At 44.0% G+C, this 14,642-nt stretch overlaps 2 protein-coding genes across 3 annotated transcripts in view; both read left to right on the top strand.

Moving 5' to 3' along the window:
• dgkd (diacylglycerol kinase delta) overlaps nt 1-13,361 on the top strand; it is a 33,678-nt gene extending 20,317 nt beyond the window's left edge. The window contains exons 17-31 of one of the 2 annotated variants that reach the window (XM_079271831.1): nt 3,725-3,853; nt 3,953-4,046; nt 4,181-4,291; nt 5,033-5,129; nt 5,245-5,352; nt 5,445-5,558; nt 5,674-5,808; nt 6,193-6,365; nt 8,458-8,569; nt 8,670-8,762; nt 8,847-8,963; nt 9,063-9,180; nt 9,551-9,681; nt 9,995-10,094; nt 11,316-13,361. In XM_079271831.1, the coding sequence (XP_079127957.1) occupies nt 3,725-3,853; nt 3,953-4,046; nt 4,181-4,291; nt 5,033-5,129; nt 5,245-5,352; nt 5,445-5,558; nt 5,674-5,808; nt 6,193-6,365; nt 8,458-8,569; nt 8,670-8,762; nt 8,847-8,963; nt 9,063-9,180; nt 9,551-9,681; nt 9,995-10,084 (1,622 nt within the window). In that variant the 3' untranslated portion in view covers nt 10,085-10,094; nt 11,316-13,361. Of the gene's footprint in view, nt 1-3,724; nt 3,854-3,952; nt 4,047-4,180; nt 4,292-5,032; nt 5,130-5,244; nt 5,353-5,444; nt 5,559-5,673; nt 5,809-6,192; nt 6,366-8,457; nt 8,570-8,669; nt 8,763-8,843; nt 8,964-9,062; nt 9,181-9,550; nt 9,682-9,994; nt 10,095-11,315 lie in introns of both variants that reach the window. The other variant, XM_079271830.1, reaches the window with a different exon arrangement.
• Nucleotides 13,362-13,554: 193 nt separating this feature from the next.
• Nucleotides 13,555-14,642, top strand: part of LOC306779887 (coagulation factor IX) — a gene marked incomplete at its 5' end in the record, with an annotated part of 14,326 nt that continues 13,238 nt past the window's right edge. The window contains 3 exons of the mRNA XM_079271970.1: nt 13,555-13,612; nt 13,705-13,874; nt 14,058-14,082. Coding sequence (XP_079128096.1) covers nt 13,555-13,612; nt 13,705-13,874; nt 14,058-14,082 — 253 coding nt within the window. The remainder of the gene's footprint in view (nt 13,613-13,704; nt 13,875-14,057; nt 14,083-14,642) is intronic.

The following is a 14,642-nucleotide window of genomic DNA, read 5'->3' as shown; positions in this document are numbered from 1 at the left end:
AAAATGAGTTCTTTTATTACCATAACTATTACTATACATATTACCTCTTTCTGTTTTTCAGTTCAGTGCGAGAAATCTAGTCTTTGTTGAGCTTGAACAAGTTCACTGAAGTCAGGCTGAATGTGTGAGCTGAGATGTGAAGGACAGCTGACAGGTGATGTCAGTGAGAGAGGATTTGGATCTGGATTTGTTCAACTTCATCACGGAGAATGTTTGTTCACAGATGTAGGTCGATCCAAAGAGAACCAACATCTTCTGAGCATGCCTCCTCTCTCCTCGCATGGTTTCCTCCATGCATCCCTGGTGGGAGGGACTAAGACGCAAGGAAAGGACCCATGTGAGGGAAACGGGGATGCAGTTAAGAGACTTGGGATGTGCCCTTGGAGGAGCAGTGCTCGTGCTGGCGCTCGCCTGTAGAGACTCGTCCGGACGGGAACGTGCAGCTGAATCTATTTGAGGACGCTGATTGGCTAAATTGTATGTCACACATTTATATCTTTAAGCAGCAATTGGCTGTTCTATTTCATCCTTACTGACCGCCAGAGGCAGTGCTTCACACTGGATATCTTCCGTCGCGCGCATGCGCAGGTCGAATATTTATATCAACAAAGTCACGTGTGACCTCGGATGACCCCCGTCGTCTATAAGTTCCGGTGTCATCCTGAGCTCAGTCCTTTTTCATCTTCTCGCGACGCAGGTTAGCTACCATGGTAGCATAAACAAGGATGTGTCTACGATCAAGACATATTAGAGCTCGTCACTGTAGCCTTGTGACTACCGGTCGGAGTTGCGGTTCTCTCGCCCTCCAAAGGCTGCGACGAGCTGTCCCTCTTCGGAGGGAACGGTGTGTTCGCCGTTCGGACATCGAGCCCCGGACTGGTGGACGCCCCTATCATCGGTCGTCACCAGTCTGATAAGGGCCAGCTAAGTCGTGATGACAGCAATCGGTAAGATCGATTAACATTGTTTTCTATAACAGTTGTTTGTTCCACGGTTGGCAGAGCGCTTCCGCTCTAGTTAATCGAGTGGCGCGCTAACGAGCGCGTAGAATTACGCTGTCGGCCCGCCCTTCACAGTGTTACGGCTATCACAGTTAGCAGAGTGTTCCTGCTCAGGCAAACTTTGTGAGACACTAGATCGGCATTGGCGTTGTGTCCATGGAGATTTAATCTTTACATCTGACGTAATTCGCAGTTAGCAGTGTCTTCACTCAGGCTAACTTGGTGAGATGCTAGCTGGGACTGCGTCCATCTACTTTGTAAACCTTACGGCCGTCACAGTTAACAGAGCATCCCCGCTCAGGTTAACTCAGTGGGAAACTAGCGAAACAAAGCTGGTACTAGGGCTGTGGCCATCAACTTTGTAGCATTACAACGATCACAGTTAGCGGAATATGCTAAAGCGCTCAGGCTAACTCGGTGAATGCTAGTTATACTAAATCAACATTGAGGTTGTGCCCATTGATGGTTTTTACGCATTACGGCTGTCGAGTTCGCTCCGGCTAACTAGACTAAGCTAATACTCGGATTGTGTCCATTGATTGTTGTAAACATTATGGACATATCGGTAGCGGATATCAGTTAGCAGAGTGCCCTCGCTCAGGCTAACTGGTAGCACACCAAGAGTTACAGCAACTGTCCAAGTGAAGAGAGTGTCCTCGCTCCCCTCTCACTGTAAGGACTGTGGTCTTTTTTGTCTGTTTTCACAGTAGCAGAGTGCTCTTGCTCAAGCTAACTGGTGGGGCACCAATATCTGCAGCAACTATCCCAGTGAAGAGAGTGTCCTCGCTCCCCTCTCACTATGAGGACTGTTTTCCTGACCTGTTCCACAGTGGCAGAGTGCTCTCGCTCAAGCTAACTGGTGGGACACCAATATCTGCAGCAGCTGTCTTAGTGAAGAGAGTGTCCTCGCTCCCCTCTCACTGTAAGGACTGTGTTCTTTTTGTCCATTTTTCACAGTAGCAGAGTGCTCTCGCTCAAGCTAACTGGTGGGACGCTAATATCTGCAGCAACTAGCTTAATGAAGAGTGTCCTCGCTCCCCTCTCACTATAAGGACTTTGCCTGGCCTGTTTCCACAGTGGCAGAGTGCTCTCGCTCAAGCTAACTGGTGGGACACCAATATCGTGTCGAGACCGAGTGGTGTGCCTGTGGGAGATATATGTGCGGCGGCCTCATGGGCATCATCGAGCACATTCACCAAACACTACAGAGTTAACGTTGCCAACCCTCACCCACTGGGGAGGGTTCTTTGGCCAATTTTCTCTGCCGGAGCTATACGAGGTAGTTACTGTGCTTCCTCATGACTCTTTTGGTATAAGTCATCCAGTGTGAAGCACTGCCTCTGGCGGTCAGTAAGGATGAAATAGAATGAAAGTTACGAATGTAACTACGGTTCTATGAATCCTGGATGACCGCCAGAGTTCTTGGTCACTCGGAATCCCGTGAACTCGCGAGAAGATTCCATAGGACTGAGCTCAGGATGACACCGGAACTTATAGACGACGGGGGTCATCCGAGGTCACACGTGACTTTGTTGATATAAATATTCGACCTGCGCATGCGCGCGACGGAAGATATCCAGTGTGAAGCACTGCCTCTGGCGGTCATCCAGGATTCATAGAACCGTAGTTACATTCGTAACTTTCGAACTGCTTCATAGACCCGCCTCTTTTGGGCAGTTTCTCCAGCGCCCCAGAGCTGCTGAGACGTGCGGACGTGCAGGAAAAAGCATATTTACCGCAGATATCATATTTTACACGTATTACTGGGTAATTCCATATTTCAAAAACACAAATATTGACAATTTGTATAGTTTATTATTATTTATTTTATTTGTTGTGGCTCAAGGTGGGGTCTATTGACCAGCCGCCACTGATTGCGCAGTACTTTATTTTAAAAGTACTGCTATATGAACAAAAGTACAATAATATTTTGTTTGCAAACACTTTAAACAAATAAGGTTATTTTTAACAGCAGTATTCCCTTTACACAGTAACAGTTAAAATAGATATTCAGCCGGTGTTCACAACTTTATCTTAATGTGTGTAATAGATGCAATTTGAAATATACACCTTGAAAACTGCAAACCTATCTACGTCATGTTTTTTACCTTTTTTTATGTTTGTTAAATTCTCAGTAGCGATAACTAAATGATGCTTATTATACATATTCCAAACAAAACACTTTAAAAACTCTAAAAAAATAATTTAAATTAATCAATGCTGATTACCGTAATATGTGTGGTATTTGTTATAAATGTACGTTGGTACATAGAGGGTGATAAGAAGCTGTATATGGAGGGACTTAGGACCCAGGGGAATGCAGGTGAAGGAAACAGGAAGAGATGGAAGTGACGCCACACAAACAGCTGTTCACCGCTCGCTGCCCAGTTCTTGTGTTAAAAATGTCCGCTTAATAATTTTTAAAAAAGTACGTTAACGCGCGATAAAATAATTGTCGGCGTTAATTAATTAATGCGATAATAACGCGTTAACTTTCCCAGCCCTAATATATATATGTATATGTGTTCTATATTTATCAGGAGGCATACATATGGTGAGTAAACAAACAACAGACCTTGACGACGACATGAACTGGTCCCTCAAATATCCAGAGCCATGAGGATCTGGTCCACTTGGGACTGTAGGCAGAGGACAGGAAGTACATACTGTCACCATTGAGCTTATTGACCTGTCTCTCTTTCTCTGCCTGTCTGTCTCCTCAGTCAGTAAGACGCCCTGTGAGAAGCTCATCAGTAAAGGCAGCCAGTCACTGGGCAGCTCTGCATCACTTCCTGTCCAGACAGGAAGTAGGGAGACCATGCCCACACTCAACACAAAGATCCTCTATCCAGGTACTCTGAGGTCTGCCAGGAAGTCCTGAATGTTATCATGATGTCATCTGTGTGTGTGTGTGTGTGTGCGTGTGTGTGTGCGCGTGTGTGTGTGCGCAGGTCTTAGAGGAATCTCAGCTTCTCTCTCCAGCAGTTCTGTGATCAGTCGACTTTTGGTCAATGCCGACCCGTTCAGCTGTGAACCCGACAACATGTGAGACTCTCTGCCTGTCTGTCTGTCTGTCTGTCTGTCCGTCTGTCTCTGTCTGTCTCTCTCTCTGACTGTCTGTTTCTCTCTCTGACAGCCTGTCTGTCTCTCTCTGTCTGATTGCCTGTATGTGTGTACAGGGACTGCTACACTGAGAAGTGTGTCATGAATAACTACTTTGGAATCGGACTGGATGCTAAAATCTCCCTGGACTTCAACAACAAGAGAGACGAACATCCTGAGAAGTGCAGGTCCACCTTCACATTGTTTAATTATTAATTGTGTCGTTTGCATGAGTGAGGTTTGTAGTTTGTATGAGTGTAGTTTGTATGCGTGTAGTTTGTATGAGTGAGGTTTGTAGTTTGAATGGGTGATGTTTGTAGTTTGTACGTTTGTAGTTTGCATGAGTGAGGTTTGTAGTTTGTATGCGTGTAGTTTGTATGAGTGTGGTTTGTAGTTTGTATGAGTGTAGTTTGTATGAGTGAGGTTTGTAGTTTGCATGGGTGATGTTTGTAGTTTGTACGTTTGTAGTTTGCATGAGTGGTGTTTGTAGTTTGTATGGGTGACGCTTGTAGTTTGTGTGCGTGTAGTTTGTATGAGTAAAGTTTGTAGTTTTTATGAGTGCAATTTGTAGTTTGTATGAGTGCGTTTTGTAGTTTGTATGAGTGTAGTTTGTATGAGTGAGGTTTGTAGTTTGCATGAGTAATGTTTGTACGTTTGTAGTTTGCATGAGTGACGTTTGTAGTTTGCATGAGTGACGTTTGTAGTTTGTATGAGTGACGCTTGTATGGGTGGCGTTTGTAGTTTGTGTGCGTGTAGTTTGTATGAGTAAAGTTTGTAGTTTGTATGAGTGCAGTTTGTAGTTTTTATGAGTGAAGTTTGTATGAGTGAAGTTTGTAGTTTGTATGAATGAGGTTTGTTGTTTGTATGAGTGACATTTGTAGTTTGTATGAGTGCAGTTTGTAGTTTTTACAAGTGAGGTTTGTGTTCAGGAGCCGGACTAAGAACATGATGTGGTACGGAGTTCTTGGAACCAAAGAACTGCTCCACAGAACCTACAAGAACCTGGAGCAGAAGGTTCTATTGGAGGTGAAACCCACAACCAACCGGTGCTGCTCCAAACATCATGTATCATCATCATCCTCATCATCATAAGTTTAACGTGTGTGTGTGTGTGTTTGTGTGGGTGTATTTGTGTGGACAGTGTGATGGGCGTCCGATCCCTCTCCCCAGTCTTCAAGGCATCGCTGTGTTGAACATCCCCAGTTACGCAGGGGGAACCAACTTCTGGGGAGGAACCAAAGAGGACGATGTGAGACCTGAACCTGTCTGTCTCTCTGTCATCTGATGTCTTCCACTGTTTATCCGTATGTTTATTGATCGTGTCACCTGTCTGTCTCTCAGACGTTCACAGCTCCCTCCTTTGATGATAAGATCCTGGAGGTGGTGGCCGTGTTCGGCAGCATGCAGATGGCCGTGTCTCGAGTCATCAACCTGCAACATCACCGCATCGCACAGGTACGTCTGTCAGTCTGTTCATCTGTCTGTCTATTCATCTATCTGTTCATCTGTCTGTCCGTCTGTCTCTCTGACCCCGTCTGTCTCTCTGACCCCGTCTGTCTCTCTCGCTCAGTGTCGTACGGTGAAGATCACGATCCTCGGCGATGAAGGCGTCCCAGTGCAGGTGGACGGGGAGGCCTGGGTTCAGCCTCCAGGGTACATCAAGATCATCCACAAGAACCGAACCCAGACCCTCACCAGAGACAGGGTGAGTACTAGACCAGAACAATACCAGAGACAGGGTGAGTACTATACCAGAACCCTCAGAGACAGGGCACTACCCTTGACCCTCAGAGACAGGGCACTACCCCAGACCCTCAGAAACAGGGCACTACCCCAGACCCTCAGAGACAGGGCACTACCCCAGACCCTCAGAAACAGGGCACTACCCCAGACCCTCAGAGACAGGGCACTACCCCAGACCCTCAGAAACAGGGCACTACCCCAGACCCTCAGAAACAGGGCACTACCCTAGACCCTCAGAAACAGGGCACTACCCCAGACCCTCACCAGAGACAGGGCACTACCCTAGACCCTCACCAGAGACAGGGCACTAGCCCAGACCCTCACCATTAGTGTGTGTGTGTTTCAGGCGTTTGAGAGCACCCTTAAGTCCTGGGAGGACAAACAGAAATGTGAGTTTCTCCGGACCCCCCCTCCTCAGCACCCTCAGCCCCCCCTCTCCTCCCAGCCAGAGATTGTCTCTGAAGATGAGGCGTCGCTCATCAGTGAGTTCGGTCAGGCAGCAGGAGCTCTGATACACAGGTGAGGGTTTTAATCATTACATCATCTTACCTGGACATGTTTACAATCTCCTCTCATGGGCAGCAGCTGGTGGATTAACCAACAGGACCAGGGAGGCCAGAGAGACCAGAAATATTAGAGAGACCAGGGAGATTAGAGAGACTAGAAATACTAGGGAGACTAGAGAGACCAGAGACCTCAGAGAGACCAGGGAGACCAAAGAGTTTAGAGAGACAGAGGGATTAAAGATATCAGAGAGATTGGAGGGACCAGGGAGATTATAGAGACCAGATAGATTAGAGAGACCAAGGGGACCAGATAGATTATAGAGACCAGAGAGTTTAGAGAGACCAGATAGATTAAAGAGAACAGAGAGTTTAGAGCAGGGGTGTCAAACATGCGGCCGCCACGTCATTTTGTGTCCTGCGAATCCACCAGCAAAAAAAATTAAAATGTATTTATTTATTATTTTTAAAAATTAATTAAAAGTTAGATGTGAAAATAAAAATATCCCCATGGTCGAAATTATGAGATAGAAAGTCGAAGTGATGAGATAGCATGTTGTCTGTGTGCCGACATTAAAACTATCACAACAGGTGGACAGGAGATGCAACAACCCATAAAGAGGTTTCCAACAAGTGATGGTGCCGTTCTCAACATGTGTACTTCTCTGTACTTGTGAACTTGTGTACTTGTGAAACGTCATCAGTCTCAGCCCAAGTACTGTTCCAATTCAAAGTTCACATCGAGCTAAGCACGGTCCTCATGCCCGGATGTGGCTCCGCCCATTTTACCGGGGATGCATCGGAGGTGACTTGTCTGTACTTGGGACAGCCAAATATCCCAGAATGCATTTTGCACCAGCAACATGAAACAATGGTGGAGGAGAAATCACACAACTGGAAGTTGAAACTTTCGAAATACTACTGTTGTTAATTCACAGAAAGTCATTTTAGGATGTTTTGAGGCGAGAAGTTAGTTGTTTAAGCATCAAATCTGTGGTCGGTTTGTCAAGACTCAGCCGATTTAAACATCTGCTCTGACAATTTCAGAGATGTGAAGTGTTGCTAGCGGGATCTGATCCACATACATATATTTATTCATATATGTGTATATATATATACATATATAATTGTATGTATATATATATGTAAATAATAATATATCATTTTTGATTTCAAATGAAAACAAAAACAGCAGGGTTGTCATATTTAGTTTGATTGTAAAAATACTCTACAGGAAAAAACGGATTAAAGTCATGAGACCAGCTGAGGTGGTGATGTCATCAAGTAAGCTGCTGTTCCAATTGTCTGTAGGGCTGCAACAACGAATCGATAAAATCGATTATTAAGAGTTGGCAACGAATTTCATTATCGATTCGTTGTGTCGCGCGATTATTACGCCACTCAATAAGTCGCGGAGATGTTTGAGTATAAAAAAAAAAAGTTGAGTTGAACCATTCGCGCCGCCGGTCTCGCCGGGGGCTATTTGTGTTCGTTCGCACTGGACGCGCCAGAGAGGGGCGGGGCTTAACCTCCATTAACCATGGAAACAATAACCTCTATTTCTGCTTAGTACTTGTTGTGGAAGTCACAGATATCCCGGGAAACTAAACTAAATATGTTAGGAGTAGTTACATTTCCACCGTCTTACATTTACAACCGGCCCTTTGAGGGCGACCGTGATGCTGATGTGGCCCCAGAGTGAAAATGAGTTTGACACCCCTGCTTTAGAGAGACCAGAGAATTAATATTAATATATTACAGGAGGTGAGCAGAGACTACAGTACTGAATCAATGTCTGAATTCTACATCAAAGACATTGAATAAAGAAGTATATTGGACATTCATAATACTGTTTTTACATAATAAATGTAGGCCACTTTAATATAATATAAATGCACAGTTATGAGATGATGTTGATGATTGAGCTGTAATAATCTGAACTCTAGTAGACTCTTGTTTTTGGTTCTAGACAGTTTCTCTCATCACCTTGTTTTATATGTGTCTTACTAATCATTCATGTTGTTAATGAAACAACAGACTCATATTTTAATCACCCTGATAAAATATTATTTGTTATTATTATAGTATTCTATCCTTTTGTGTTTCAGTATTCGTGAAGTTGCTCAGTCTCACCACAGTCTGGAACAGGAACTTGCTCACGCTGTCAACGCCAGCTCAAAGGCCATGGACGTGGTCTACGCCAACTCCAACAACTCTGCGGTACTGAGCAGGACGAGTGGTCTCTTCTGGCCTTTCCTGTCTGTCTCTCTCTCACCTGTCTCTCGCTCTGTCTGTCTCTCTCTCACCTCTCTGTCTCCAGGCTCTGTGCTGCAGCGTGGTCCTTCAGATGGTCATTAACGTCAAAGCTTTACTCAGTGAGACTGAACTGCTGCTGGCTGGAAACATGTCCATGGTAACTGTGTCCCTCTGATAAACCTTTTGAGATGTTGAAGACATGTCTGTCCTGGTCCTCATGGTTGTTGTTTGTATGCAGCAGCTGGATCCTCCTCAGCAGGACCAGTTGAATGCAGCTCTGAGCTCGGTGGCTCAGCAGCTCCGTCGGCTGGCTGATGTTTCCTGGTTGAGTCCGGTGATCGACCCGTCAGACCACGAGGTAAACCACCACAACTAGACCTGCATGATGGTTATCCTGGTCCTGGTCTGTCTGTCTGTCTGTCTGTCTGCTTCTACAAACCTGTCTGTGTGTCTTCAGGATCCTCTGACAGATTTCTCCAAGCGCAGCCGGAGCGCAAAGTTTTGTCTCGTCCCCAAGTTAAAAAAAGACAAAAACAACAAGAACAAGGAGACCTGCAGTCCTCTGTCTCTACCAGGTAAGCTCTCTCTACCTGTCTCTCTGTCTCTGCCAGGTAAGCTCTCTCTACCTGTCTCTCTGTCTCTGCCAGGTAAGCTCTCTCTACCTGTCTCTCTGTCTCTGCCAGGTGAGCTATCTCTACCTGTCTCTCTCTCCCTACCTGTCTTTGTCTCTGACTGTTGGTTTTAGATAGTACACAACTGTATTCTAGTGAAATCAGGTTTGCTATTCTCTGACACTTCTTGGGTTGTTTCCTGTTTGTGTGAACAACTTCCTGTCTGTGTGAACCACTTCCCGTCTCCATGAACCACTTCCCGTCTGCGTGAACCACTTCCCGTCTGTGTGAACCACTTCCTGTCTGTTTGAACCACTTCCTGTCTGTGTCTCAGTTCACCAGTGGGGGACGGAGGAGGTGGGGGCGTGGCTGGACTTTCTGTGTCTCACTGAGTATCAGGACATCTTCATGGGACACGACGTCCGCGGGGCCGAACTCATCCACCTGGAGAGGAGGGACCTGAAGGTACTGCTGCTAGCCCCTAACCGCTAACTGTGCTGAGTCATGGAGGATGGACATTGTCTTCTGTGTTGTTACCTTCTGTTGTTAAACTATTTATGATATTTATTGTTTACCATGTTCATGTCGTGATTGATCTAAGCTGCTGTATAAACACTGTGTGTAAAGCAACATGTTACATTAGTTCATTTACAGAAGACTTTATCTGATAGACAAATGTTTATGTCCTTCCTTTTTATCTGTATTTCTATTTCTGTGTATTTACAATAAGAGCAAAACCAACCTGACAAGTAAGACTGATTCAGGTGTGTGTGTTCAGGACCTCGGGGTGACGAAGGTGGGTCACATGAAGAGGATCCTTCAGGGAATCCGAGAGCTCAACAGGAACAGCAGCGCCAGCGAGGCCTGAGTACTGCCAGGTGGGTAAGGGTTCAAATCCCAATGATGTCTTTATTATTATCAGGGTTCAAATCCCACTGATTGTTTTTTTATTATGAGGGCTCAAACCCCACTGATGTTTTTATTTTTATTAGGTTGAAACTCCACTGATCTTTTTATTATTAGGGTTCAAACCCTGCTGATGTTGTTATTATTCGGGTTCAAACCCCACTGATGATTTTATTATTAGGTTTCAAACCCCACTGATGTTTTTATTATTATTAGGTTCAAACTCCACTGTTTTTATTATTAGGTTCAATCCCCTCTGATGTTATTATTAGGTTCAAACCCCACTGATGTTTTTATTATTAGGGTTCAAACCCCACTGATGTTTTTATTATTGGGGTTCAAACCCCACTGATGATTTTATTATTAGGTTTCAAACCCCACTGATGTTTGTATTATTATTGGGTTCAAACTCCACTGATGGTTTTATTATTAGGGTTCAAACCCCTCTGATGTTTTTATTATTCGGGTTCAAACCCCACTGATGTTTTTATTGTGAGGTTCAAACTCCACTGATGTTTTTATTATTAGGTTCAAACCCCACTGATGATTTTATTATTAGGGTTCAAACCCCACTGTTTTTATTATTAGGGTTCAAACCCCACTGATGATTTTATTATTAGGGTTCAAACCCCACTGTTTTTATTATTAGGGTTCAAACCCCACAGCTTTTTTTATTATGAGGGCTCAAACCCCACTGATGTTTTTATTATTCGGGTTCAAACCCCACTGATGTTTTTATTGTGAGGTTCAAACTCCACTGATGTTTTTATTATTAGGTTCAAACCCCACTGATGATTTTATTATTAGGGTTCAAACCCCACTGTTTTTATTATTAGGGTTCAAACCCCACTGATGTTTTTATTATTAGGGTTCAAACCCCACTGATGTTTTTATTATTATATATATATATAGATATAATATATATATTATATCTATATATATATATATATATATATATATATATATATATATATACAGATATTATATATATATATATATTACATATATATATATATATATATATATTATACATATATAATATATATTATATATATTATACATATATAATATATATATTACATATATATATATTAATTATATATATATATTAATTATGCTTCATGATGAATCAACGTGTGTCTCTTATTTAAACGATAACTGATCTTTAATCTGTCTGTTTCGTGTTGTCATAGAGTCAGCTGTCTCCTCTCCTCCATCGTCCACTTCACAACCACCCGACCTCACTTGACCTCTGACCAGCAGGTCTGAACACAACCATAGTCTATGACATCACATCTTGAGCTCACTGTGATTGGACCAGCGGTCAGCTCTTTGACACACAGAACCAATCAGATCATCCAGTAGTGCCTTGTCGTCTTACCCACCAACCAATCAGGATCCAGGGGGCAGGGCATGTGATAACTGAGCGGATTGAGACAACATGAATGTTGTGAAGCTTTTACCTTCAACATTTTATTACAGTGAATCCACGTTATCAATCACTTTGACTGAGCTCGTTATTGTCATTTAAAGAGATGGACCACAATGATGTCACTGAACATCATCTGTGGACTGAACACCAAGCTGCAGGGATGGGTTCTCCACAGTTCTCCTACATACAGGATCCAGACTTTACTCAGTCAAAGGACAGAAGAGTTGAAAGTTGGTCCAGACTCATGACAGCAGTGACCAGAGACTCCCTGATGCCAGACCTGGGTCAGGACTCAAATCCATTATGACCCCTGAAACCACGAGTGCCCACCAAACAGGAACACTGTGGACACTTTGAGTTTCTTCTGGGAGACTTTTGTACTAAAACATATTTATTTTTTCTATAAACTGCAGTTGATGTTTGATTTAAAAACAGGAAGAGATCATTTCTGACTAGGATTCGTCCTGAACCAATCAGGTGGTCGGTCTGACGAAGACTCTGCTGTGACAAATGTATCAGTCGATGAAGACAAGTTGTGTTGTCTGTCTCCCTGTCTGTCCCTCTATCGGTCTGTCTGCAAGTTTCAGTTCATGTCAAGAAAAAAACAGTTTACTTTCAACCAGTAGCCTATCGTCTTTAGGGACCAAACACAGTGAAGACATCAATGTGGTTTTGGTAACAAAGTAATTCAAAGTCTCTGTAACATGTTAATATAAAATGTATTAAATATCAGATGAGACGAGTTCATTCTGAAGCCTTAACTCACAACTTTTATCAACTAAAACTCATTCTCACATTTGTACTGTCTGTTTCATTTCATCGTGAATCTAGAGTCTTCAGTTTGAAGACGCCATTTTGGGATCTTGTTGGTTTTTGTTTGTTAACATTTGATAGACCAAATCAATCTAATAATACTCTGTTCTCTACCTGTTCAGGTACTCTGTTCTCTACCTGTTCAGGTACTCTGTTCACTACCTGTTCAGGTACTCTGTTCTCTACCTGCTAAGGTACTCTGTTCTCTACCTGTTCAGGTACTCTGTTCTCTACCTGTTCAGGTACTCTGTTCTCTACCTGCTAAGGTACTCTGTTCACTACCTGTTCATGTACTCTGTTCACTACCTGTTCATGTACTCTGTTCACTACCTGCTAAGGTACTCTGTTCACTACCTGTTCATGTACTCTGTTCACTACCTGCTAAGGTACTCTGTTCACTACCTGTTCATGTACTCTGTTCACTACCTGTTCATGTACTCTGTTCACTACCTGTTCATGTACTCTGTTCACTACCTGTTCATGTACTCTGTTCACTACCTGCTCAGGTACTCTGTTCACTACCTGTTCATGTACTCTGTTCACTACCTGCTCATGTACTCTGTTCACTACCTGCTCAGGTACTCTGTTCACTACCTGTTCAGGTACTCTGTTCACTACCTGTTCAGGTACTCTGTTCACTACCTGCTAAGGTACTCTGTTCACTACCTGTTCATGTACTCTGTTCACTACCTGTTCATGTACTCTGTTCACTACCTGCTCAGGTACTCTGTTCACTACCTGTTCATGTACTCTGTTCACAACCTGCTCATGTACTCGGTTCACTACCTGTTCAGGTACTCTGTTCACTACCTGCTAAGGTACTCTGTTCACTACCTGTTCGGGTACTCTGTTCTCTACCTATATTATACTACAAGTGTACTGTGTGTTTTTATATTTTAAAGGGGAAAATCATTTTAAATGCTTTTTGTTGGTAATTATTTTAAAAATATAAACCTAAAGTTATTATTATGAATAAAATCAGGTTATGTCTTTATCCTATTGTAGTTTGTCCAGCAGGATCACTTTTGACCTCTTAATGCTGAACTGGTCTCTTGTGGTCTTTGAGCTGCTCTGACGTCTGTCAATATTTGAACTGTCGTCAACGATCAGCTGGAGTCCATTTTACCTCTGACACCAACCGTCTGTCCTCACAGGAGACCGTTAGAGACAACAGGAGACAGACAGACATGCTGCTGGTCTGGACTCTCACTCTGCTCACCTGCTCTGAACTGATCCAATGTACAGGTGAGACGGACCGATGTATTAGTACTGCAGTACAGTACAGAGTATTTGTTCGGTCAGTACTCACCAGGACTTCGGTCCCCCCCCCCCCTCAGTGATCCTGGACCGGTCCTCGGCGGTTCAGGTCCTGTTCTCGGGATCCAGGAGGAGACGAGCCAACTCCTTCCTGGAGGAGGTGTTACCTGGAGACCTGGAGAGGGAGTGTCAGGAGGAGGTCTGCTCTCAGGAGGAGGCCGCCGAGATCTTCCAGACCAGAGAGAAGACGGTAAGGAGGACCGCTGTGGTCCAATCTGAGGCCTGGGACCCCACAGGGGCCACTGAAAACACGGACTACATGTTGATATGACTTCTGGAGGACAGTTTGTGTTCTAAACAACATCAGAGGTCAACACACTGTATACAGAAGTACTCCCAGTACTGTACTAACAATGAGTTTCTGGTTCCACAGCTGGAGTTCTGGTACAAATACACAAGTGAGTATATTCATCATCAAAATGATGTAAAAAAACGCTCCTAATATTCAGACTGAGGATCCGTCTACACTGAACTGATCCAGATCCTCATGTGACCTTGCCGATCTGGATTCATGTGGTCCTGCTGATCCTTTATTTAAACCTGATCTGATCTTAAGGTACTTTTACAATGTTTGACAAAACGGTCTCACCACAGGGTCCAGTAGCTGTTAGCAGCTGTTCAGGAGCTTTCAATCACTCCACATGATCTTCAATCTGCTCAGAGGTAGTCGTGGTGCGTTCGAGTGTCTCTGCTCTGTGTTGTAGATCCGAAGCAGGTAGTCGTGGTGCGTTCGAGTGTCTCTGCTCTGTGTCTTAGACCTGAACCAGGTAGTCGTGGTGCGTTCGAGTGTCTCTGCTGTGTGTCGTAGATCTGAACCAGGTAGTCGTGGTGCGTTCAAGTGTCTCTGCTCTGTGTCGTAGATCTGAACCAGGTAGTCGTGGTGCGTTCGAGTGTCTCTGCTCTGTGTCGTAGATCTGAACCAGGTAGTCGTGGTGCGTTCGAGTGTCTCTGCTCTGTG

Source organism: Melanostigma gelatinosum (assembly GCF_949748355.1).
Source record: "Melanostigma gelatinosum genome assembly, chromosome: 7".
Lineage (NCBI taxonomy): Eukaryota > Metazoa > Chordata > Actinopteri > Perciformes > Zoarcidae > Melanostigma > Melanostigma gelatinosum.
The sequence above is the reverse complement of the archived record's forward strand: the minus strand, read 5'-3'. Positions and strand labels throughout refer to the sequence as shown.